At 49.6% G+C, this 24,837-nt stretch overlaps 1 protein-coding gene across 1 annotated transcript; it reads right to left on the bottom strand.

Moving 5' to 3' along the window:
- Window positions 1-389: 389 nt before the first annotated feature.
- RRM1 (ribonucleotide reductase catalytic subunit M1) lies at window positions 390-24,837 on the bottom strand. Its single transcript, XM_054015975.1, has 19 exons — window positions 24,725-24,837; window positions 23,628-23,716; window positions 20,535-20,712; window positions 19,686-19,786; window positions 18,870-18,929; window positions 16,038-16,077; window positions 15,096-15,258; window positions 14,277-14,418; window positions 13,397-13,480; window positions 11,775-11,936; window positions 10,806-10,885; window positions 10,050-10,251; window positions 8,494-8,643; window positions 7,189-7,410; window positions 6,809-6,885; window positions 5,571-5,706; window positions 4,748-4,843; window positions 2,052-2,240; window positions 390-1,415 (listed from the first exon to the last, which is right to left on the bottom strand). Exons 1-19 carry the CDS (start codon window positions 24,741-24,743, stop codon window positions 1,233-1,235), a joined length of 2,373 nt encoding a protein of 790 aa, XP_053871950.1. The 5' UTR covers window positions 24,744-24,837; the 3' UTR covers window positions 390-1,232.

Here is a 24,837-nt window from a genome sequence, read left to right as displayed (position 1 = left end):
CGTTAAGCAGGCCTGTGTAGTTGTGGCTCCAGAGCTGGGAGAGAGCTCTGTGAGGGGAATGGCTCCCAGTGCAGTAGCACTATCTACACTGCCAGTTGACAGCGCTGAAACTTGCAGTGCTCAGGGGTGTGTTTTTTCACACCCCCGAGCGAAGACAGTTTCGGCGCTGTAAATGGCAGTGTAGACAAGGCTATAATATCCTGTGACTAGCAGGTCTACACCTCTACAATATTACTGAGTTATTGTACATGCCCTCAACATTTAGACTTTATTACTGTCTTCAGCTAGTTTAAAGAGGTGTTAATAGGCATGATATGCAAATTCAATAAAAATTCAATAAACTAGGCCACTGAAGTCCTACTGCCTTAGTAAGGGAAGTTAAGAACACAGAAAGGTAAAAACATTTATTTTAGAATCATCAAACAATTAGCCCAGCCAGATGGATTTGGCTCTTGAAAGGAGACAGCGTGTGCAATTCAGCAGGGCTCTCTCAGAGTAGGACACTTAAGCTGGTTACTCAACCTGACGAGCACCCAGGTTTTTTGGTACAGACAAGTGGCTGCAACAGCTTTTCTGTTTCCTGGTAACAGGAAAAAAAGGGAAGTCCTCTTAGGTGCAATGCTCTGCCCTCCCTCTGGCCGGATGGCGAAGAAGTGTGCATGTGACAGGTAACATAGCCAGTCTGTCCCCCAGCACCTTGGGAGACCCCGGAGCTCCTTGTGAGGGGTCGCTCTAGCAGGTGTGAGCCAAACTCCTCAGCCTAACACAACACGCCCCGGCCACAACAGACAGAGCACAGGGGTGTTTTCCTCACTGCCACGTTACTGTGGCAAAGGCAAGTCATTCATCAGGACCACATAAGCACAGGAGTACAATGAGGACAACTGTCTGTAGAGCACAGGACTCATCCTTAAGGTAACAGGCATTAGCATTTTTCCTGTCCACGTTTAGGAAAATTCTATCTACAGTGGATAATGCAAGACTATACAAAAGCACTTAGTTTCCAGGAAGCTCGGCTGTAAAGGGGATACATATAAACTTCTTATGCGCTATATACGTGTGTGTGTACAGGCCCCAACCCAGGGATGGGGAAAGCATTGTACTCTACTCCCTGACGGCCCCCCATCACAGTCTCAGCAAGACCCTACGTACGGAAGTAAAACTAGACCTATTTACTCTAGAAGAGATTAAGCCAGATGGAGCAGCTGTGCTGGCACCAAAGGGCAGGTGAGTTAAGAGCCACACATCAGGCAGTCATCTCTGTTCTCCAGTGAACACACCATGGCTGCTTTGTTCCTCTCCTTCTCCTCCTCTTCCCTGGACACCTTCTCTCTGAGCTTCTCCTTGTTCAGGGTGAACTGGATGGGCTTGGCCGCTGGTTTTGTCCTCAGGTAATACATGCCTGTCTTCAGACCCTGCAGAGTGAAAGCACGCGGGTCAGGGAATCGTACCATGCTGGAGCTCAGGCTGAGTTCTGGCTCCCGAGACACACTTCCCGTAAGCCAGCAGTTGCTTTCGTTAATGGCTCCCCAATAGGACGTAACCACCCCACAGTATTAGCTAACGAGCTATGGCTACCATGCTAGGATCCATAGATGGGAACAATGCTGGGAGCGCCCCAAGCCACCTAGTCATTTGTCCTCAGGACTTGCCTACTCTTGAAACACTCCAGCTGCGCCAATGTAGACACTACCTATACCGATGGGAGGGGCTCTCCTGTTGGCGTTTGGACTCCCCCTCCCCAAGAGGCAGTAGCTAGGTTGACAGAAGAATTCCTTTGTTAACCTAGTACTATCTACCAGGGGCTAGGTTGACTTATCTACATGGCTCAGGGGTGTGGGTTTTTCACACCCCTGGGTGACGTAACTAGGCTGACCCAAGTTTTTAGTGTAGGCCAGGCCGCAGAAGCGGAGAGATATTGCTGATGGCAACGAAAGGGAAACAGACATTTATTTCTAAGAACCACATGAGACAACTTTTAGTGACCGAATGCGTCAATCCAAACGCTATCAACTAGCGAGTAGGCTCCCCCACCCACCCCTCCCACATACCTGCTTCCACCCATAGAAGTGCATGCTGGTGAGTTTGCCATAGTTGGGCTCTGCAATATGGATGTTCAGGGACTGGCTCTGATCAATGAAAGCGCCTCTGTCAGCTGCCATTTTGAGGATGGTCTTCTGGGAGATTTCCCAGACCGTCTTATAGAGCTGCTTCAAGTCATCTGGAATCTCCGGGATGTTCTGAAAGGAACAGGACTGGTTACTAGGCAGCATTCCCAATGACCACCTTAATGGCCACATAATAATGGCAACCGGTAACAAGCTACTGTGGCTAAAACCAAACCGCACTGCAACTGAACTCCAACGTTACAGCCAGCCATTACCGATCCCAAATAATCTGTAAATACATGCCCTTAAATGGACCTTTTACCGTCGTAAAGAACAGGCAGCTTCCTTTTCGGGACACTTTACAGGAGAAGGCCCTGTTCAACCAGGTCTCCATGGCAAGAACCCCTTAGCCAATCAGGACAAGAAAGGGAGCTGTTACCCTCCCAACTCAGGGCAAAGGGAAAGTGTTTTATCAGCAGGGCATTCACCCTCAGCATGTTACAGGGAAAGACATTTCAAGGGCACAATTTACTGAGCCCAGACAGACTCCTTTGCTTTTCATGTATGGCTGCCAACATCTCCACAGCAGGGTCTTGGTTTAGGTCTATTTGTTGCTCTGAAGTTTCCCCCCTTTACACACACAACTAAGCAGACTAACATTCTCTGGGACAACTTAGAGCAGCGGTTCTCAACCAGGGGTCTGCGGGCCCCCGCGGCTGAAGCCTCGATCCCCAGTGCCCCCCCGCGGGGCTGAAACCTGGAGGTACGGGGTTGAATCCCAGAACCCTGGTGCTCCCTGTGGGGCAGAAGCCCTGAGCCCATGGGCAGAGTTGGGGACCTGGAGGGCATTGCCCCCCCACCCCCAAACTGCGGCGCAAGAGCACAGAGGTCCCAGGGGCAGTTCCCCGCCCCCCAACCCCACCCATCTCCTCTCCCTGCCCCCCGGCCAGAAGCTGGAGCCGGGCAGTGCAGGACAGCTGCGGCTCTGGCTGGTTCCCTCGTCTTCTGCTGGTGCCCCTGGCTGAGGCTGCTCCTCAGCTCCCAGCCCCCTTTGCTCCCGAAGAGGCAGCCGGTAACAGCCCCAGGTGGGGATCCTCGGCTCCGTGGCTACCAGACCCGTCCGGGAACAGGGAACACAGGAGAGTCCTCCTAGCACACAGCCCCTAATACCCTTCTCCCTGCCCCCCGAGCTATGCCCTCCCTGCATGCACACAGCCGCAGCTACCCCCTCCCTGCCCCGAGCTACCCCCCTGCCTGCATACAGCCCCTAGTCACCCCTCTCCCTGCCCCGAGCTACCCCCCTGCCTGCACACAGCCCCTAATACCCCTCTCCCTGCCCCCCGAGCTACCCCCCTGCCTGCACACAGCCCCTAATACCCTTCTCCCTGCCCCCCGAGCTATGCCCTCCCTGCATGCACATAGCTGCAGCTACCCCCCTCCCTGCCCCGAGCTACCCCCCTGCCTGCACACAGCCCCTAATACCCCTCTCCCTGCCCCCCGAGCTATGCCCTCCCTGCCTGCACACAGCCCCTAATACCCCTCTCCCTGCCCCCCGAGCTACCCCCCTGCCTGCACACAGCCCCTAATACCCCTCTCCCTGCCCCCCGAGCTATGCCCTCCCTGCCTGCACACAGCCCCTAATACCCCTCTCCCTGCCCCCCGAGCTACCCCCTGCCTGCACACAGCCGCAGCTACCCCCCTCCCTGCCCCCCGAGCTACCCCCCTGCCTGCACACAGCCGCAGCTACCCCCCTCCCTGCCCACCTGCCTGCACACAGCCCCTAATACCCCCCTCCCTGCCCCCCGAGCTACCCCCCTGCCTACACACAGCCCCTAATACCCCCCTCCCTGCCCCCCGAGCTACCCCCCGCCTACACACAGCCCCTAATACCCCCCTCCCTGCCCCCCGAGCTATGCCCTCCCTGCCTGCACACAGCCCCTAATACCCCCCTCCCTGCCCCCCGAGCTACCCCCCTGCCTGCACACAGCCCCTAATACCCCCCTCCCTGCCCCCCGAGCTACCCCCCTGCCTGCACACAGCCCCTAATACCCCTCTCCCTGCCCCCCGAGCTACCCCCCTGCCTGCACACAGCCCCTAATACCCCTCTCCCTGCCCCCCGAGCTACCCCCCTGCCTGCACACAGCCCCTAATACCCCTCTCCCTGCCCCCCGAGCTACCCCCCTGCCTGCACACAGCCCCTAATACCCCTCTCCCTGCCCCCCGAGCTACCCCCCTGCCCGCACACAGCCCCAGCTACCCCCTCCCTGCCCCCCGAGCTGTTTTCAAACTTCTTGAGCTAAGTCTCCCAACTTTGAGTTATAATTTTTGCTTGTGCACCCCAAGCCCAGTGCAGACAGGCGGGTGGCCTGCTGAGGTGAGTCGGGGGTGGAGGTGGCACTCCCTCCCTGGACCCCGCCATGCGGAGGTAGCTCGATCCCCACTGGCCCCTGCCCCCTCGGAGCCAGCACGCAACATCCCAGCTCTCCCTTCCAGAGATGCTGCAAAGGCGGAGCAGCGTGAAACATACTCTGAGCATGTGTGGCAGGTCCCGCCCTCCTCCTCAAGCACCCGTGCCAGCTCCTGGGAACGCTTGACCTGCTGCCTTTTCAGCCACATTCATCCCAGCTCCTCTCTCATACCTGCACAGAGCCACTGTGGGCGATGATTTGGTTTTTCATCTCTTCGTTCCACAAGCCTCTCTCCGTCAGATCTTTCAACAAGTGCGGATTCGCAATCTGTAGAGAGCGGAGCCCGTTAGATGTACGGGGAAGGAAAGAACTGTGTGCTCACAGAGCCCATCGCCTGCCTTATGGCAGGAATAACTCCCCCTGTAGGAGACACCCCCACCTACATGGTGCAGGTCCCCAAATAGCCACTGAACCCAATCTTACATTCTAAGGAGCTAGTCAACTGTGCTACTCCCCTTTGTCAGATTTTCCCCTTATCGATCCCTAAATCTCTTCCTTCATTTAGCTCCGCCCTTTCCTGCAGTGTGACCAGTCCCCTAGCATTTGTACGTTAATTACACCTCCTGTCGATATACTTTACTAAACACTTTACATGCAGAAACCTTTCCTCCTGATGCTTCCGTGATGAGCCCCGTGGCCTCTGAACTTTCCCTAAAGTCTAAGTGTCCTCTCCCCACCCCCCGCTTTGGCAATCAATCCTGCAGGCAACACTGAGGTCTCACAGGGGCCTTCTCTAGCAGAACCAGCATTTCTCGAATTTGTAATTAAGGCCCCTTTAGCATATCCCAGGGCAGTCAAGTTACCACTGTGGCTCTGTATGAACATTCTGGCTTACTCGTTTATCTTCCTCAGCACGTTTTTTCATGGGAGAGGGACATACGGGGCAAATAAATTGACTAATACAATGTGCTGCTTCTGTCTTACTGAACATTGCTGGCTGTCAAAAGCCTGCATGTTTAAAAGCCATTTACCGCATTTGCCCCGGCCTCCTTACCTGAAACTCGCCCGAGAGGACCCTGCGTGTGTAGATGTTACTGGTGTAGGGTTCAATGGACTCATTGTTGCCCAAGATCTGAGCAGTAGAAGCAGTTGGCATTGGAGAAAGGAGCAGGCTGTTTCTAACGCCGTACCTAATGCAGAGAGGCGAGAACAATCAGAGGTTAAAGCTTCAGCCGATCAGAGAAAGACACCAGCACCTGCGAGATGAAGCCCACTAGAAAGCACAACCTTAAGCATAGTTTGGAAAGAGGAGAATCAGGGTTCGGCGCAAGGAACCATGTTGTACAAATAGAAAGGGCAAGCAAATTCAGCAGTGCCCTTTCTAACTCCACTTAGGCCCCCTGAATTTTCACCGCCACATCTCAACAGCCTGACCTGAAACACTTCACATAAACTGAAAACACAAGCTCAGTGTTCACCTACAAGCACTCTGCAGAGACTGGGTAACGTGGAAGTGTAACTCGACCACAGCTATCCTCCTCCTCACCAGAGCTTCCCAGATGGTTCAGTCATGGGGAAGAGATCAAGGTGGACTGAAACAAGCACTGCGTGAAAATACATCCTCTTCCCCACAAACTGGTGTGCAGAGGATTTCCCCAAAAGACTTGTTTTCAAGATGATCAGGAGCACTTCCAAGTAAAAGGGAAAAAGCTTCCAAAAATGTGCAGCCTTCTGACAGCCAAGTTGGGCAAACTTATCTCGCCTTTCCCACAGCAAATCTTTCCCACTGTTATTTTGAAAGATTTGCTGAGGGAAACCTGAAAGTTAACCCCCTGCAAGTGAATCTTACAGCATCACGAGGCTTCATATTTGTCTCTCCATGATTCCTGGTTCCGATGTGCTCAGCTTAGATGGTTTGTTTCCCAGTCAGCCTGCAAACCCAGCCTCTGCTCCTAAAGCCAGACTGGGTTCTTTCCACCTCATACCTATGTAAATGCAGTGACCTGTAATCCACTGGAAATGAACAAACAAGTCTATTGGAAATGCACGAACCAGAAAAGCCCAGCTCACTCAGTCTCCGTTGCATGGGATCTCCAGGGCTAGTGGGAATAGGAGACGGTAAAACACTTGTCACTAAAAGCTGACCCGTTGAGTAAACTGGTGCCATTTCTACACAGTCTTTTTCAAAAGAAACCAGCACATTTCAGGCAATTAAAGCTGTAATCTCTACCATCATCAAAGGATTCTTGCATCTAACACAGACTGACAATACTCATTAGGGCAATTACTCACTTGGCAATCTTCTCCTTTAAAGCCTTCCAGTCCCACAGGTCAGTAGGGGTGACGTTCCACATGTCATGCTGTAGGATCTAAAAGAATAGAGGCGTGGACTAAGTTAGACAGCGGCTCTTTGGGGTAAGGGCAGCAATTCATCTGTGTTTTGATGACCACCATGTAAATCAATCAAGCAAAAGTCATTTCAATACTCTACACTCAGCTTCAGACAGTTAAGACATGTTATTGGAATTTTGCAGACCCCCTCCCCCCCCCCCCCCCCCCCACAACCATTTTCACTAGTGGATAGTGAACAGCTAGCCTAGTGATTACTCAGCCAGCCACTAAGTGCCCTCACACTAGCTCTGCTCTATTGGAGACCCGCCACTGTTACTTACGCCTTTGCTGACAGGGCAGCCTTCGTAAGTTTCGTATGGGCCATGCTCTTTGGCGAGTTCACAGCTGGATTCCAAAGCACCATAATAAATGGTCTCGAAGATCTGCTGGTTCAACAACTGGGCCTCGGGGCTTTCAAAGGGGTATCTCATCAGGATGAACGCATCCGCCAGACCCTGCACTCCAATGCCAATGGGACGATGGCGTTTGTTGGAGAGCTCAGCCTATGTTTGAGAGGGGAGGACAATGTAAGGTAGAAATCAGAACCACACGACCCTGACAACACATCCACTCACTCTGCGGCCACCATCCCCTTCAGTCCACACGAAACAGCCTCTCACTTTTCCCTTCCTTGTCCATCAGTCCGGCCAGAGCAGCCTCTCTTTCATTCCCTCTACTAGTTCTTTGTCACTTGATGTTACATAGGGCCTTCAAGGGGAGGACAAGGGCCATGCCCTCCAAGAGTGACAAGTGACTTTGGGTGCCCAACTTGAGGCCCCTTAAAGGAGTGTGGTGCTCTGAGGGCGGGGGCTCAGTACTTCCTGAAAATCAGGCCCTTCTTAGGAGTCTCCAGCTGGACACCCAAAAATCACCCGTCACTTTTGAGAAGCTTGGCCCTTGTTCTCTCCTTCAAAACCTGCAAAACTCCACTCCAGCTTAGACTGTGGCCATGGTCTCCTACTGCCCCACCCACCAAGGCGGCCAGTCTCACTCTCCCTCAACCGGCTCCACACTGCCCTATGCAGGGAATGCCCTCCCAATTCCTCTGCACTAAGCTACAACCCCCCTCCACCTCCTGAAAAAGCATGTCTGTGAAGCCCACAAAAACAGTCAGCAATAAATCAAACCAAACACCACGCACGACTTCCTTCAGCCTTCTGGACGCACTCTTTCTACCATGCCCGTCTTCCTTACTCTGTAAGCTCTTCAGGGAAGGGACTGCCTATGTCCTATTATAAGCCATGCAAAGCATTCGTAGGGGAGGATCTACTCCTCTGGAATCTGCTCCAACTAAGCATCCATCACATCTGGAATTTGCCAAGCTTCAGAGAACTGAGCCAGGCTACCGATGATGGACTGTTGCTGCAGCAGGGTAGATGGTGTTTTATTACCACAGTTCTATTTTCAGACAACAATACTTAATAGCCAGATTCAGAACTCCAGACAATTTTATAGCATGCAATAGCAGGATAAATTTTGCTTCAACCTTAATCCAGTCAGCTATAAAATAGCACCTCCTTTGTTCCCAGACTCTCCACGTGGTCCTTTCCGCCCCCATTCCAGCCCAGCTGCACCCTCCCCCATACCTCTGGCACAGGGTAGAAGTTGATGTCAATTATTTTGTTCAAGTTTCGGACTATGACTTTGGTGACCTCAGCCAACTTCTTGAAGTCGTAAGTGTGCTCCGATGTGACGTACATGTTCAGGGCTATGGAGGCCAAGTTACAAACTGCAACCTGGAACAGCAGGAGCAGAAGCGTCAGCCAACATTGGGCAATACAAGAGACTAACAGAGTCCCAGCCCCAGAGGAAATGGACACAGGGAGATGAAACACGGAGGTCAGTGCAACCGGCAGAGATGGGAGAACATCTGCCTCATCCTATATATCCCATAGCCCAAGAGTAGCAAGGATGTAGATTGCCTGAAGACCCCCTGACCGCTGTAGGAACATAGAGAATGTTGTAATGGATCAGATCTGGAGCCCATCTAGCCCTGTTGTGATAGTGGCCAGTACCAGGCACCTCAGAAGAAAGTGGAGGAATCCCTGTAGGTTTGCTGATATCTCTCAGCACTATGAGAGCTCGGCTCACTATCTGCTGTAGGTCTTGCCTCTCCTTGCCTTCCAGACCCTGATCCCCAACCGTTTCCTCTATCACCTCGCTCTGCCACAACATTAGAGTGGCTGATCCCAGCACCAACTGTCCTGCTAGGTCAGGGGTATGCAGGCAGCCTCGCCTTGCTCATTTTTTATACTATCCCGGCAGCCCCAGAAGGATCAAACCAACAATTCCTAGGGTAACCCGTGCTTGCAAGACCACAAAGGTTTACGAACGGGCTGGAGCGTTTGAGCTGTCTCCTTTAGCTCAGGCAGCAGAGGCTCCTGCTTTTAGACCTAGTGGTCTCAGGCTAGACCCCCCCACTGCTGACGACCCACTGGGGGCGTGGCCTTACACTGGCTATGCCCAAAACTGTGCCTGGCACTGGTTCCTTTCCTCAGTCTTCCTCTACTTCACTAGGGACTCTGCTCTTCCAGTGCTCAGAGCAGCTGCTCCCCACTCAAGGGACAGAAAGCAGACAGCTAGTTGTGTAGGTCTCAGTTATGTACCATCCTGTTTAGGGCCCCACTTTACTCCAAGACTCCAGAGGTTTCAATGATTCCCTCTTGACCCCAAAGCAAACAGGATGCACAGGCTTCACTAAAGCACCAATATAATCCCCAGCCCCCCATAGTGACCACGAGCCCCACCCACCCTCACAGCAGCCATGGGCAGGTGCAAATGGAGCAGCGCACTTCGCCACTGAGCCCTTATACCCAACTCTTACAGGAAAATGAACAGCCTATGGAAAAGCCATAGACACACACGATCATTTCCTAAATTCAATGTAGTTTCCCTAATTGTCTGTCTTGAAGATCCCCTGGCCATAACTCCCAGAACCGAGAGAGAGAGAGAGAGAGAGAGAGAGAGAGAGTGGGGGGGGGCGGGAGGGGGAGGAGGGAAGGAAGGGAACAGGTCAAACGGAAGAACCCATAAAGACAAAGCTTCCCCTCACTTGAAGATAGCTTTGTATTCTGGATGTCCGAGCCCGGCACAAGCACAGCTTCCCCATCGGAGCTGGAGTAAATCCCATGTCCCTACCCACCTCGTCTTTGCTGGTGTACTCCACTATTTCTGTGCACAGGTTGCTGCACTTGATGGTTCCCAGGTTCTGCTGGTTGCTTTTCCTATTACAAGAGTCCTTGTACAGCATGTAAGGGGTCCCGGTCTCGGTCTGAGACTCTATGATGGCATACCAGAGCTGCTGGGCCTTCACCACCTTGCGGACACGGCCCTGCTTCTCATAACTGCAAGACAAAGCAAGCGCTCCTTTAATGCTTATTTCCCTGGGCTCAACAGAGAGCTAGTGAGAGGGGTGGGGGTGTGGGGGGGGGAGGAGATTCCCTAGTACAATGACGCCTTCACTGGGTGGCCAGATCCTTTCATTTGTGGTCCAAGCCAGATCGGAACTGGCAGGATGCTGGGTCTGCTCCCACTCACAAGGGGCATGAAGCTGATCAGTGCACTCTCTCCTGCATGGCAGGCAACAAATGAGGCTAGTTCAACCTGAAGCCATCAATCCCCTTACTGAGATTTCTGCCTGTTTGTCTTTATTAAACGGAGATCATCGTTCAGGCTTGTCCCCATCTTGGGCAGAATTTCAATGTGGATCAGGAGACATCCCCTCTCTCTATTCTTATTAATAACCCCATGAACAGAAGTCATAGGGACATGTTAGGACAGCACTGGGCTCCAAATTCCCAGATACGGACAGGGCCACCCATATAAAGAGGGATGGAAACTCAATGAGTGGGAGATGTAAATAGCCAACTCTGCTCAGAATTCTGTCCATTCTTCATACCTCTCATACAGTTTCTCAAACTCCTCTCCCCAAACCTCGTCTAAGCCAGGACACTCATTTGGACACATCAAGGACCAGTCCTATGAAGGAGAGGAAAAAGATACATAGAATCTTTTAGAATCATAGAATATCAGGGATGGAAGGGACCTCAGGAGATCATCTAGTCCAACCCCCTGCTCAAAGCAGGACCAATCCCCCAGACAGATTTTTACCCCAGTTCCCTAAATGGCCCCCTCAAGGATTGAACTCACAACCTTGGATTTAGCAGGCCAACGCTCAAACCACTGAGCTATCCCTCCCCGCATATATATCCCATCTCCATCAACAGAATGAAAGTCTGCTATCCCGGGATAACCAGTGAACACTTCCTGACCTACGCATAGTACTGATGCGAAAACGATGAACAAATTAATTTTCCCACCTCCCGAAACATGGGGCTAACCCTGCAATTTCAGGGAAGGGGAAGGGTTATGCAAACTAGCAGGAGTTAAAACTATTCAGGTAACTGATTTTAGATAAACCTAAGCCTCTGCTTGAAGGATAATATTCAGCCCTTAATGACTGCTTACTCCTCAAAACAGAACCCACTTTGAAGCATGTGCGCACAGGCACAAGGGGGGCTGTTTATTGAGGAAAGTTCGATGTTTCACTTACTGCAGCTTTTCAGCATTTAAAACAAATTTCCAGAGGTCAAAAATTAATCTGAGAACAAGAGGGTGAGTGAACAGTGCTCTGAGACCGAGCGAAGACATGATGTGGTATAATCAGTGCCCTGCAGCTCACCCAAAGCGCTCTGTAGATTACCTGCATAGTTAAGATGTTCTGCAGCAGTTGTTTTAGGTAGTTCTTTTGCTGATAGCAAGACAGCCCGACAGCACACCTCAAATTCTATCCCAGGGTCGTGCTGCAGACTCTGGAATAATGCTATTGCTCTATTAACCGACCCGGTCTTGCACCAACACATCTCACCTGGTTAGTCTCTACCCGTTTCATGAAGAGATCGGGAATCCAGAGGGCAAAGAAGAGGTCCCTGGCTCGCTGCTCCTCCTTGCCAGTGTTCTTCTTCAGGTCAAGAAACTCAAAAATGTCCAAATGCCATGGCTCAAGGTAGATGGCAAAGGCCCCGGGTCTCTGTCAGACAAAACACGGCCAAGATCAGAACCAGACACGCAGGAGAAACGCATGGGAGTACGAGTGATAATCACATTGCTGCTGTGTAAACACGGACACCAGCTGTGCAAAATTAGATCCTACACGGTTTGGGGCCCAGACAATTTCCCCCATTGTTAGAAGGAGCTTGTCTTTCTGAAGTCCCATCAAAGCAGATAGCGAGTGTGACTACTTCCTCAGACTGAGTTCTCTGGGGCTGGCCACATGGTGTTTCAGTCAAAAGGAACAAGCATCTGAAATTTCTTCAACTCTGGTACTCAACAAGAGCTGGGCACGTGAAAGGTTTCCTTGCCTGGTCAAGCTTTCTACTGACTTCTGGATTATTTGTGGAGTGCTTCATTTTTTGCAGGATTCTTTCTGGACGATTTCAGATTGAAATTCAACATAAGGCACTCCAGGAGCTACGTATAAACGAGTGGAAGAGGCTGACTTTACTGGTGTGGGTATTTTACAGAAACAGAACTTGTAGCCTCCCAGTAAGAGTTGTGAGGGCAACAACAATTAAATTTGTCCAGCTGTCTCAAAACTATGAGTGTAACTGTATGATGTGGTTGCTTGTGATGGTGTGGGGCAGATCTCAGCAGTTCTGGGGCTCACTTCTAGTTTATGTATTATGCTCCTAAAAGCTCACACTCCAGGGTTTCAGCTAGCCACCTGCAGGATCAGGAAGGGATTTCCCCTCTCCCCCCCCAAGTGTATTCTGGGATGGTTTTTTATTTCCTTCCTCTGAAGCATGAGGGATGGCCGCAGATGGAGATGGGACACTGGACAGGTTGGGCCAGGGCTGAGGTGGCAACGAGCATGCTCTCTCTCTTAGGTGCTTGGCTGGCTGGTTCTTGCTCGCATGCTCAGAGTCTAAGTGATCGCCATATGGGGAGAAATTCCTCTCTCACCCACAAGTCAGATTGGCCATGACTTTGTGGGGTGTTTGCCTTCCTCTGCAGTGTGTGGATACGGGTCACCTGCCAGGATTATCTGGGTATATCTCAGTTAATCATTTCACTACCACGGCCCGGGCCTCATGCCCTGGTGCACCTCAGTCCCCCCTGTTCTCTGCCTGTGGTACATACTAGCTGAATCTAACCATGGGTTGCAATACTTCGCTCTCATTTTGGTTGTTGGGTTCAGTGTGAGGGCACTGGGTGAGGATGGTGGGCCCTTCCTGCCTTAAACGCTAGGACACTCCTTTCAGAGGATAGGTAGCGAAAGGTACATTTGCACTGTGCAGTTCGTAATGAAGGGAGAATCAAATACCCATGTGATGGGAACAGGATACTGCTTTTAAGTACATGCCATGTAGAGCCATTACTCCAGTTCATCAGTGCTAATCGTCAATCTTTCCACAGCCCACTGCTGGCTTATTAAGACATTCAATTAAAGTTTCCATCGCCACCTTCCTTCCTGGTTGGAAGGTGACGTACCTTATTACCACCTTGATCCACATAGCGGGCAGTGTTGTTGTAGACTCTCAGCATTGGGACAAGCCCATTGGAATTTCCATTTGTCTGCAAAGACACATGAAAACCATCAACCTCTGGAAGCTGGTTGGTTTGTGAGGCTGCTCTTAGACAGACTGCCAATGAGACACAGCAAACATCAAGGCCCTTACAATGAAAGCCATTTCTTGCCCACTGCAGATAAAAGCTGGCTACGAGAGAACTAATCTTTTAAATACAACATGGAAGTAGCACTCTCTGTCAGCTAACAAGGGCTCTAATAAGCATCTGTTTATACAAGCCACACTTTGAATGTGCTTTGCTTTAAATTTGTGTTGAAATACTCAAAAGCATTATTTGGAAACTTGCAAGAGGTGTTATTGCTCATGCACAACATGGAGAAATCCAGCAGTTTATGAGTCCTGAGGTATCTGCTCCCATATCTTACTTCTTTACAAATTAATAACTAATTGTCTGATGAAACACCGACTTTTCTTTCTGAACATACCTCAATCTGAAACCAAAGCACTGTAATAGGAACACTATGTTATCTGGCTTCATACCATAAAAAGAAGGTGCAAGCTACTGGGTTAGATGTACCTCCCTGACACGTGAAGGTATAAATCAGCATGGTATAATTATAATAATTATGGAGATATACCTATCTCATAGAGCTGGAAGGGACCCCGAAGGGTCATGGAGTCCAGCCCCGTACCTTCACTAGCAGGACCAAGTACTGATTTTTGCCTCAGATCCCTAAGTGGCCCCCCTCAAGGATTGAACTCACAACCCTGGGTTTAGCAGGCCAATGCTCAAACCACTGAGCTCTCCCTCCCTACACATGGTGTGCCATTTACTCACTTACCCCAGCAATGTAGCTGCCAGTGGCTCGGATACAGCTCACAGCAACACCAATTCCACCAGCAGATTTGGAGATCAGCGCACAATGCTTTAGAGTGTCATAGATTCCCTCAATGCTGTCATCCTTCATACACAGCAGGAAACAGCTGAATGGAAACAAAAGGGAGTTGACATCGGACAATTCAAAATCAAAGCGAACAATACCATAGAAGGCGTGCAGAAACCGGCCGAGGATTCTCTGGCATCATTAACGCTTTAGGGGTCAGGTAAGTGAAGCAAAGAATATGAAGCAATTTGCAGAGCATTGTAAAGCTCTGTTTTTAAAGAAGCTCACGTGCGCAGCTGAGTTTAATCATCATGTTTTTTAAAAGCTAATTTCTTTAACCTAAGTTATAAGTGTAACAGATATTAAAACATATTTTAAAAAAATCCAACTATTTCTTGCCATTTATTTTTGTGTTTTTAGCATCTCAGCTTGGACAATGAATGGTTAATAACCATGATTAATTTTGTTTCTAGTTAATTTTACTTTTAGGTTCTCATGCACTTCAGGAGAGAGGAGTATTTAAACAATTTTTAGGAATTAAAAAGATACTTATGGAATCACTTCTATTGGCCTTAGGCTTTTGCAGATTTTTTCTTTATAAATATAAAAAATACACACATTTTGGGCCATATCTGACAAATTACAGATAATTTTAATTAGGCGTCGCCAAAGTGCAGCTACCCATTGTCACAGGACATTTCATTTGAACAGAAACCACCTCGTGCCCAGCTCCCTCCTCTGCACGTAGTGTGAGCCAAGCCTGGCACCCTGAGGTACCTGGACAGCTGAGGTCGGTTGGTGCCAGCATTGAAGAGTGTGGGAGACGCATGGGTAAACCACTTCTCAGATAGGAGGTTGTAGGTTTCTATCGCAGCATCAATGTCGTTTTTGTGGATTCCCACCGATACCCTCATCAGCATGTGTTGGGGGCGTTCGGCAACTAGACACCAGAAGGGAGAGAACAGGAACATAAGCATTCCATTTAGAGCCAGTTTTGACAGACACGGATCGTGCAAAAAAAGAGGGACTAAAATATGCCACTGAAGAAGCCTGAATGGTCAGAATTCTAGGCCCCAAATGTTTTACCTATACTGAAGTGGTTAGAATCAGAGGCTAGCCATTTTCAGGATTCTAGGTACATTATAATAAAATTAATAATAATAATAATCTCTCACTATTATGGATGCCCATGAAATTTCAGACACGAGGTGACAACAGTTGAAACTTATGGTGTTCTAGCCACGCCAACTTCAGCTCTATTACAAATACCCAAACACCGAGATTGCAAATGGCCTCTCGCACCGCAATTCCTAAAATGTGGTATCAGCCTGCTGGAGATGAACACATTCTGGGTGTCCTGGTGCATGAGTGGTCTCTGTGCCAATAGAATCCACGTGCTGGATGCATGAAGTGGATTCAGCCATTACTTAAAACAGAACACCCAACTAAACTCAATGCGGCACTGTAACTAATAATTGCTTTTAGTACAACTGAAAGCCTTCCCACAGCTATGGCAAAGAGATGCTTATGTCTTACTAAAAGATGTTTGAGGAGGGAGTGTTTGTGGGTGGAGGGGGACCGAACAAGATGTGGACAAGCAAATTACAAATATGCTGTACCCTCTTGGAAAATAATGGACACTGAAAATTGTGAAGGAAGCTACCTAGCCACATTTAGATCCTGCAGAGAATACATCCAACAGGAACAGTCCGTTCTTACCTTTCGAATTGATTTTCAGCAGATAGGAGCGCTCTAGAGTCTTTAAAGAAAGAAAAGCATCTCAGTTATCAGTCGCTCAGATTCCAGTTTAAAAACTGTAGCGATTAATGCACAAAGCTCTGGGACCAAAAACCCAACTCTCAAGCAGCTTGGCTCTCCCAGTACCAGGTTTCCTATACAAGCTCAGTTCTCTGCTCGTCTTCAACCTTATTACTGAAATAGCAGCCAAGGTGGGCTAGATGCTATCCAGTCATACGTCAGCAAGGTCCCTGCCCTGAGGAGTCCGCAATCTACGCAGACACAGTACAGATAAAGGAGTGAATGCATAATGAGGTTTAGTACTTGCCTTCGATCCATGGTTTTGGTAGAGGCTGGGGGGGGGGGGGGGGGGGGGGGGGGGGGGGGGGGGGGGAGAGGAGAGAGAGAAGAGAAAACTATTTCCCTCAATACACTTCCTAATACTGTCATCATTAATTATGTTTCATACCTAAGGACTAACCTAAGTGCCTACGGACTAACCAAGATCAGAGCCTCATTGTGCTGGGCACTGAAGAAACACGTGGTAGACAGTCGCTGCACCAGAGCTTACAATCTAAGAGACACGGGTTGGTGGAAGTGTGTATAACAGAGTAGACAATGCAATGGTGGCAATCATGTTAGTTCCACAAGATTGGATGGGGAGAGGAGGGGAGCTGAAATAGGTTAGCGAGGTGGGCAGGGATAAAGTAAATGGGAAATCAAGTGAAGGAAGAGGAGGAAGGTTAAGAGGGGCAGCTGTGGAGACAGGCTGAGGTGAAGACACTGGGGAGGGTGGGAAAGGGAGCTGGAGCAAACAGCAATCAGCACAGGGGACAGAACGTCTAATCAGAAGTGTAGAAATCTACACTGAGCACATCACCGGCCACCGACAGCACCAGGAGGCGTGAGCCAGAGTGACATCGTTCTCCCACTACGAGAAAGAGACCAAGTGACCTTCTCCGCTGGATCATATGAACTGGAACCATAAACTCCCTGAACATTAAATCTCACCAAATGAGGGTCAATCCATCCTCATCACCATATCCACTCATTATTATCCACACCCGAACATAGCCACTTTATGAATTTCATACCCTCATATCTCAATGTTCGTACTTTGACCCATCAACCTTTTACCCCCAATCGGGGATATTGCAGATTATGTATTCCTCATGCCACTCTGTATTCCTCATGCCACTCTGAAGCATGAGGGACAGCCACAGATGGAGATGGGACACTGGACCCCTCATGCCTCATGCCACTTTATCTTAAACCAAACTTTGCACCCTCGATAATCTGTACGTTATTCCCTGATAACCAGAAACTCCTATGCTCAAACTCTGTTCACTATTGTATTTATTATCATCATCTTAATAAAATTTTTAATACTGATGGAATCATCCATGTCTCTGCTTATGCCGCTGCTCTTCCAGCTTGAGTCTCTGGCTGGCTCCTCCCTGAAGTTTCTTTTCCTTAAGTCCACATAGCTGGAGGAGGGGGATGCCATAGGGATCCCAGTGCTGGGGGTGGGGGGCGTCCCCCTGCCCAGTTCTGAACTGGGGGGCTGATTTTGTTAAGGAGGACAGAGCTAGGGTTTAAGTGGCCAATCCCATGAAGTGCCGAGCACCCTTGGCTCCTACAGACTTCAGTGGGCATCTCAGAGGGTTGGACCCTAAACGGCTCCCTGAAGAAGTGTGTTTTAAGGGTGGATATGGAGGAGAAAACAGAAGCAATGCAGACTGGCTGGGGGAGAAGGGTCCGTGCAGCAGCATGGAAGAATGCACAGAGATGAATGGGAGGACACGCAGGGGACAGATGTGTAGCTTGTCTGAACAGTGGGGGGAAAGCTTTTATCAGGAATACGAAGACCTGATGTGTTTGGATTCAGTTACTCCTTGAGGAATAGCATGTGCAAAGCAGACTCCTGGCAGAGCGTCCAGTGCCTCTGCTGCAGGGAACTTACAGCCCAAATGCTAGAGAGGAACACACCTTTGCCCAGGCCTTGCAATACATCAACCCAGGTCAAAGAGGCTGCAGCCTCACACTGGGAAATTCTGCAGACAATCAGGCCAGAGTATTTAGCTTCCACATCACCCACTTTTCTTCTATGGAGAGAAGCTATTTGGCATGTAGACTTCAGAGTCATTACAAACAGAGGTGCTGGGCTTCAACTGGCCCTGGGCTCTCATACACATTCATCCGTTCCGCCTGCTTTCTCCTTCAGTAGTTTCAGTTTATGCTGTGTCCTGTTCCTAAATCCCAACTAACTCAAACTAAAGCAGTTAAGCATGGAAGTCCACCACAATGGTGCAGAAGCTGTGCAGAGGGCTAAACACATGAGCATATACTGCAATGCTGAGTGACTGTGGAGAGCCCCATTGCACACGATCCCAACCAAAACAGGTGGCTTTATTAGTCACAGCACAAGAGTGTGCTTCCCTGTAACGTTTTCCACCACCATTCCCTCCAGCCCCAAGGCCAACTAACCATACACTCAAAGGATTTAAAGGTGCATTAATGGATGTCTTTAGGCTGTCAAAAATAGCACTTGTGCTAGATAAAAATGGCACCGTGAAGCTTTCAGAAAACAGTGGCATACGACTCAGGCACCACAGACAAAGCAAGGCTGAGAAATCATAGAGGAAGGAACACATGGCTCATTCAAATTTGGCCACTGTTTTTTGGAAGCCACCTTCATTACTACAGTCTCTTTCTGCAGCAATGAAAACGATTTGGGTTTTTTTCCTTAGGTTGCTAAGGCTTTGAAAAAAAAAAACTAACAATCTTCACTCTCACAAGAAACCTGGTCTTTACCTTAAAGCCAAAGTAGTTGTAGGAGAAGTCTCTATCGTAGATGATGGCGGAGTTCAGGCGCTGGGGATGAAACAATTCAGAGACAGGTTAAGCACTTAGACTGTGGAAACCATCTTCCCTAACATCAGACCCACACAGCTTCACATTACAAGAACAACGGTGCTTATTGTTCAGTGCCTCTGGTTTTCATGCTTCTGGCCTCACCATGACTCCATAGCTACAGGCACCAGGCAGAAAACCAGCGCATGCAAGGCTTTCTTGGCAAATGCAGCTGGCATCCTATGCTAAGTATTAATGAAAATTCCACTAAGGGCAACATCCTGGCTTCTGGCCCTGCTCACCCATACACCTGCATTCTAGTTAGACCTCACACAGGAAAATTCAGAACAAAATATCATACTCAGGTTGCAACCTAAAGGAGACAGATAACAAACCTCATCTCTCTCCTTGAAAGACTGTTCTCTATTAAATAAATGAGGAGATTCTGTTATTTTATTAAGTTAAGAACCAACCACTCTTTGTCCAACTACCAAATGGGCCTCAGACACTCTAATCTCACAGTGCTGGGGGCCATATAAGATCAGGGATAGATGTCCTTCATATAACAGCATCAGAAGTATCCTTCAGTGGTCAGAATTCCAAATGTTGTTGTCCAAAATGGAGCAGTCACCGTCTGTGTTAGTATTTACATCAGCGCGTGATTTTTTTTTGGCCCTACAACCAACATGGTTTACTTTCGTATTTAGAAGTTTAAAATATCACAGAACATAGTTTGCTGGATCTTAGAAACATCAGATCCCATGAAGTGCTACATACATCTTTGTTAGCCAAGACAATGTCTAGCGTTTCCTTGGCGATCATTGGAGAGTGTCTGCCATTATGAGGGTTTACATAGTTGTACAAATCTTCCATGACATCTATGAAGGAAATGGAAAGAAGAGTCAAAGAAAAGCCATTCACAGACTTTTATTTACACAGTCTGAAAACTATAATTACAGACATTGAACATGCCTGGACCACCGCACTTCTCCCAAACCTAGCCCACACGAAGTGTCTTCAAAAAATACACGTTTGTTTGTTCTTCTACCTGTCCAATGGCAGGGAATATCTACTACTCAGAAGCCCCAGAATAATTTGTTTTTATGAAAGAAATTCTAGGAATACAAAGTGTCCAGTGATAGTCAGACAGATGCTAAATAAGCCTAGTCCATATAAAGTTTACCAAATGGGTCTTGGCTAAAAGTAACTTTAAAATTTTAATTTATTCTCTTCTCATCCTTACACAGATGTTTCTATTTTAGGATGAGAAGAGAGAGGCAGTGAGGACATCCAGGTTTTAACAGTGAAGTGCTCCAGTAGAAACTATTCATTGGAACATTTCTAACAAGAAAGGTAACTAAGCTTTCTCTATAATGTGGGCAATACTACATAATCAAACTCTCTCAGCGTATGTGCAGTGTGCCCAGCCATTCGATAGCATCATCACCCGCCAGGTGACGAGCTGGTGGAATTAAACGTCTCAGATACACAGGCTCAACACTTAATCACTCCTGTTTAAGAACAAGTTTACCATAGTCCTATCCTCGAATGCTCCAAGCTCTCCACTGGCTCCCTCCTCAACAAGGGAGCACAGGTTGTTACTCAAGTGCCCACAGACACACTCACCACTGAACACTTTCTTGGTTTCTTTGTGCAAGTTGGAGACCGCGATCCTTGCTGCTAGGATGGCATAGTCGGGGTGCTTGGTAGTGAGGGTTGCGGCTGTCTCAGCAGCCAGTGTATCCAGTTCCACAGTTGTGACACCACTGTACAGACCCTGGATCACCTTCATGGTGATCTGTGCCTGGGGAAATCAGAATTCTGCACGTTAGCTACCTGTGTTTCAGGGACAAAACCATCCTTACAGCAACAGTCTAGAACAGGGGCGGGCAAACATTTTGGCCTGAGGGCCGCATCGGGTTTTGTAAATTGTATGGAGGGCCGGTTAGGGGAGGGGATCATGGCCTGGCCCCCACCTCCTATCTGCCCCCCTCCCCTGGGACTCCTGCCCCATCCAACCCCCCCGTTCCCTGACGGCCCATCTGGGACCCCTGCCCCATCCACACACCCCCACTCCCTGTCCCCTGACGGCCCCCGGACCACCGCCACCCCATCCAACCCCTCCTCTCATTCCTGACTGCCCCCCCGTAGGACCTCTGCCCCCATTCAACCCCCTGTTCCCCTGCCCACGACCACCCCAACCCCATCCACACCCCCGACCACCACCCTGAACTCCCCTGCCCTTTATCCAACGCCCCCTACTCCCTGCCCCCTTACTGAGCTGCCTGGAGCGCCGGTGGCTGGCGGCACTACCAGCGCGCCGCCCAGCTGGAGCCAGGCCACGCCGCCGCTGCCACCACCACGCAGCACAGAGCACCGGGTCAGGCCGGGCTCTGCAGCTGCGGTGCCCCAGGAGCTCACAGCCCTGCTGCCCAGAGCATTGTGCCGGAGCGAGCGAGCTGAGGCTGCGAGGGAGAAGAGACAGCAGGGGAGGGGCTGGGGGCTAGCCTCCCAGGCCAGGATCTTGGGGGCTGGACGGGATGGTCCCGCGGGCTGGATGTGGCCCATGGGCCATAGTTTGCCCATCTCTGGGCCATAGTTTGCCAACGCCTAGCATTGTATTTACTGTTTGCAAGCGAAGTTATTACAATATGTGCTTCGCTTTAAACAGCAGATGATAAAAGTGATTTATAGACTGAGCTGCCTTGATAGAGGGAAAGCACCAGGCCTTAAAGTTACAAACGTCTAGCGACATCTTGGGGGAATGAAGAGGGGAGAAATATAAAAATGAGGTATTGATCAGGAATCATGTGATCATGCACACGGTTTTGTATGCAGTTCATTTCCTAAATGTTAATGTGTCCTGTTGAAGTGGTAACACAAAAGCAGGAACACCACATCCAAACCTGTACTTGCTCAGGAATTTTCAAACTCCAAACAGCATTCTGACTTTTCACATGCCTGATCAGGCATGTAATTTGTTATATTTAAACTAAAAATAGTTAATGCTAGTACAGTTTGGAAAGGGATGTAAAACTTCATGTTTTAGGGCTTAGACCAATCTCTAACTATTAGGGAATAAGAGGAGACTCTGTCACATCTACCCACTGGGATTTTTTTTTTTTTAAATGCTGCTGCACATTGAGTGGATGTTTTCAGAGAACTATCCACAAGGACTCCAAGATCTCTTTCTTGAGTAGTAACAGCTAATTTAGGCCCCATCATTTTATATGTATAGTTGGGATTATGTTTTCCAATGTGCATTACTTGGCATTTGTCAACATTGAATTTCATCTGCCATTTTGTTGCCAAGTCACCCAGTTTTCTGAGATCCTTTTGTAGCTTTTCGCAGTCTTCTTGGGACTTAACTAATCTTGAGTAGAAGTAAAAGTAAAAAGTAACTAACTTCATTATTATAGCCCAGTCACCAGGTTGCTATACTAGGAATCCAGAGACCTAGATTTGATTCTTTGCTCTGCCATTGGCTGGGAGTGAGACAACTTACCTCTCAGTGTGTCAGTTTCCCCAACTGTAAAACAGGGATCATGATTCTCCTGCCTCTTTGTAATGCTCTTTAGATCCATGGCTGAGAAGTACTACTACTTATTTCTAATGCACTGACAGCATCCTAAGTGTTTTACAGACATAAATAAAGACAGGGCCTTTGTGACCCATGGCCCTAATCCTTCAGCTTACTCCACATGGATGGACTCATATGTCCATGAAAAACCCCATGGATGTTAAAGGGGCAATGCATGGCTACTGAGGGGAGCTGCTTGCAGGATCAGGGTCAATATCCACTCCTAGGCTGTTCAAACGAATAGAGCAGTGGTACTGTTAAGAGAGGGAAATTCACTTCTGATAGAAGAACACTTTTGTGTTTTAACAAAGAAAACTAATACTTCTCTTTCAGACTGGCATGGACACAAATATAAAGAGAGTTGTAAAAAGGACATTTTTTTAAAAAGCCATGTGATTGCTACTCTATTTTAATGAAGAGAAGCAAGATATTCAAGATGAAATGGCAGGGAGCTTCCTAACACCAGGAACATGATCACTTCAAACCATGTTTGAGGGATCCACCAGAAGGAATTTATAACAGGTAAACGCAAATCTCTGTCTCAGACTTTGCAGCTGTGAGGGAGAGGAAGCCAAGCACAAATCTCTGACAGAATCAAGTTACAGTAGAACCTCAGAGTTATGAACACCAAAGTTACAAACTGACCAGTCAACCGCATACCTCATTTGGAACCTGAAGTACACAATCAGGTAGCAGCAGAGACGACCAAAAAAAAAAAAAAAAAAGCAAATACAGTACAGTACTGTGTTAAACATAAACTACTAAAAAATAAAGGGAAAGCAGCATGTTTCTTCTGCATAGTAAAGTTTCAAAGCTGTATTAAGTCAACGTTCAGTTGTAAACTTTTGAAAGAACAACCCTAAGTTCAGAGTTGCGAACATTTGAGAGTTACGAACATTCCCAAGGTGTTTGTAACTCTTGAGGTTCTACTGTATAAAAAAAGTAAAGGACACAGTGGTTACCATTAAAAAAGCAGCATTTGCCAACAGTTCACACGTAGGGGTGATGGGACATGCCAGCATCTCCCCTTATACTAAGAAGGGGGAAATAACTGGGTGGCACCTGGATTGCAAATGGTGGCTTTTCAATGGTCACCACTGTAGCATGGTGGAAGGTGGAGAGGATACAAATCAACTCACAGGATCGACGAAGTCGGCATTGAGTCCATAGCAGAGCTTCTGGATCCGAGAAGTGATCTTGTCAAACATGACACGCTCATGGCGCCCATCTACCAGGTGTATAGGAAGAGAGGGGAGGAGAGAAAGAGAGACCGGCCTTTATGCAGCAGCACGAATGACAGCCAGCCACACGCAGCAGGGGTCTGTGGGGCCTCACCACCACCTATGGCCACCAAGTTATCTCTGTGCTCTCCCCAGCACTCCAAGGGCTCTGCTCCACAGCTCTGTGAGCAGCACCTGAGGAGCCCAGCCCTACGGGGATTATTGATGTTATTTGTGGGGTTCCCCATTCAAGGAAAGGCGGATTGGTGGAGATCCAGATGTTAGGTGCCCAGAGTCACAGGAGGTAGGGATCCCGGTCTCCAGAGGGGCTGCCCCTCCAGTGGTGCTACAAGTGGGGTTCCCCACTCAAGGAGAGGGGAATTAGTAGGGGTCCAGAGTCACAGGGAGTAGATATCCTCACATATGCCAACGGACAGGCCTTGGCCAGGGGGCCGGTGTTACGTTTGGGGGGCACACACTCCAGGGGGCCCGGTGCCGTCTGTAGGGTCCCCCACTCCAGGAAGGAAGGAGGATGGGGGGCAGGGAACATCATTACGTCTAGGGGGTCCCACACTCCAGGGGCAGGTGCCTAGCGCTATTTGGGGGGTCTCCCCTTGGGGAAAGAGGAACTGGCTGGGGAGAGCTGGTGTTAGGGGTGTCACACTGCTGGGGTCGGGGGCTCAGCACCATCTGGGGGGCCGCCCCCCTCAGAGCGAGGAGAAGCAGCAGGTGCCCGCTCCGGGACAGGGGAGCTGGGGGTGTCCAGGGTCCCACACCAGGGCTGGGGGCTCTGCACTCCAGAGAGCCTGAGGGGCCCTGACCCGCTGAGCCCGGAGCCGGGGGGGGGGGGGGGCGCCTGGAGCCGGGGGGGGGGAGGCCCGTTGAGCCCCCGGGGGGGGGAGCCCGGAGCCGGGGGGGGGGGGAGCCCGGAGCCGGGGGGGGCGCAGGCCCGTTGAGCCCCCGGGGGGGGAGCCCGGAGCCGGGGGGGGGAGGCAGCCGGGAAGGGGGGGTCTCACCTCGCTTGATCACGTGCATGGCGGCGGCTCGGGCCGGGCGCTCGCGCTCTCGGGTGTGTGTTTGAGCTTCAGGCGCGACCTGCGGCTTCCCGCTCCCGCCAACCGCGCCGTTG

This window comes from Malaclemys terrapin, chromosome 1, assembly GCF_027887155.1.
Source record: "Malaclemys terrapin pileata isolate rMalTer1 chromosome 1, rMalTer1.hap1, whole genome shotgun sequence".
NCBI classification, from domain to species: domain Eukaryota; kingdom Metazoa; phylum Chordata; order Testudines; family Emydidae; genus Malaclemys; species Malaclemys terrapin.
This window is presented reverse-complemented; position numbering and strand designations above follow the sequence as displayed.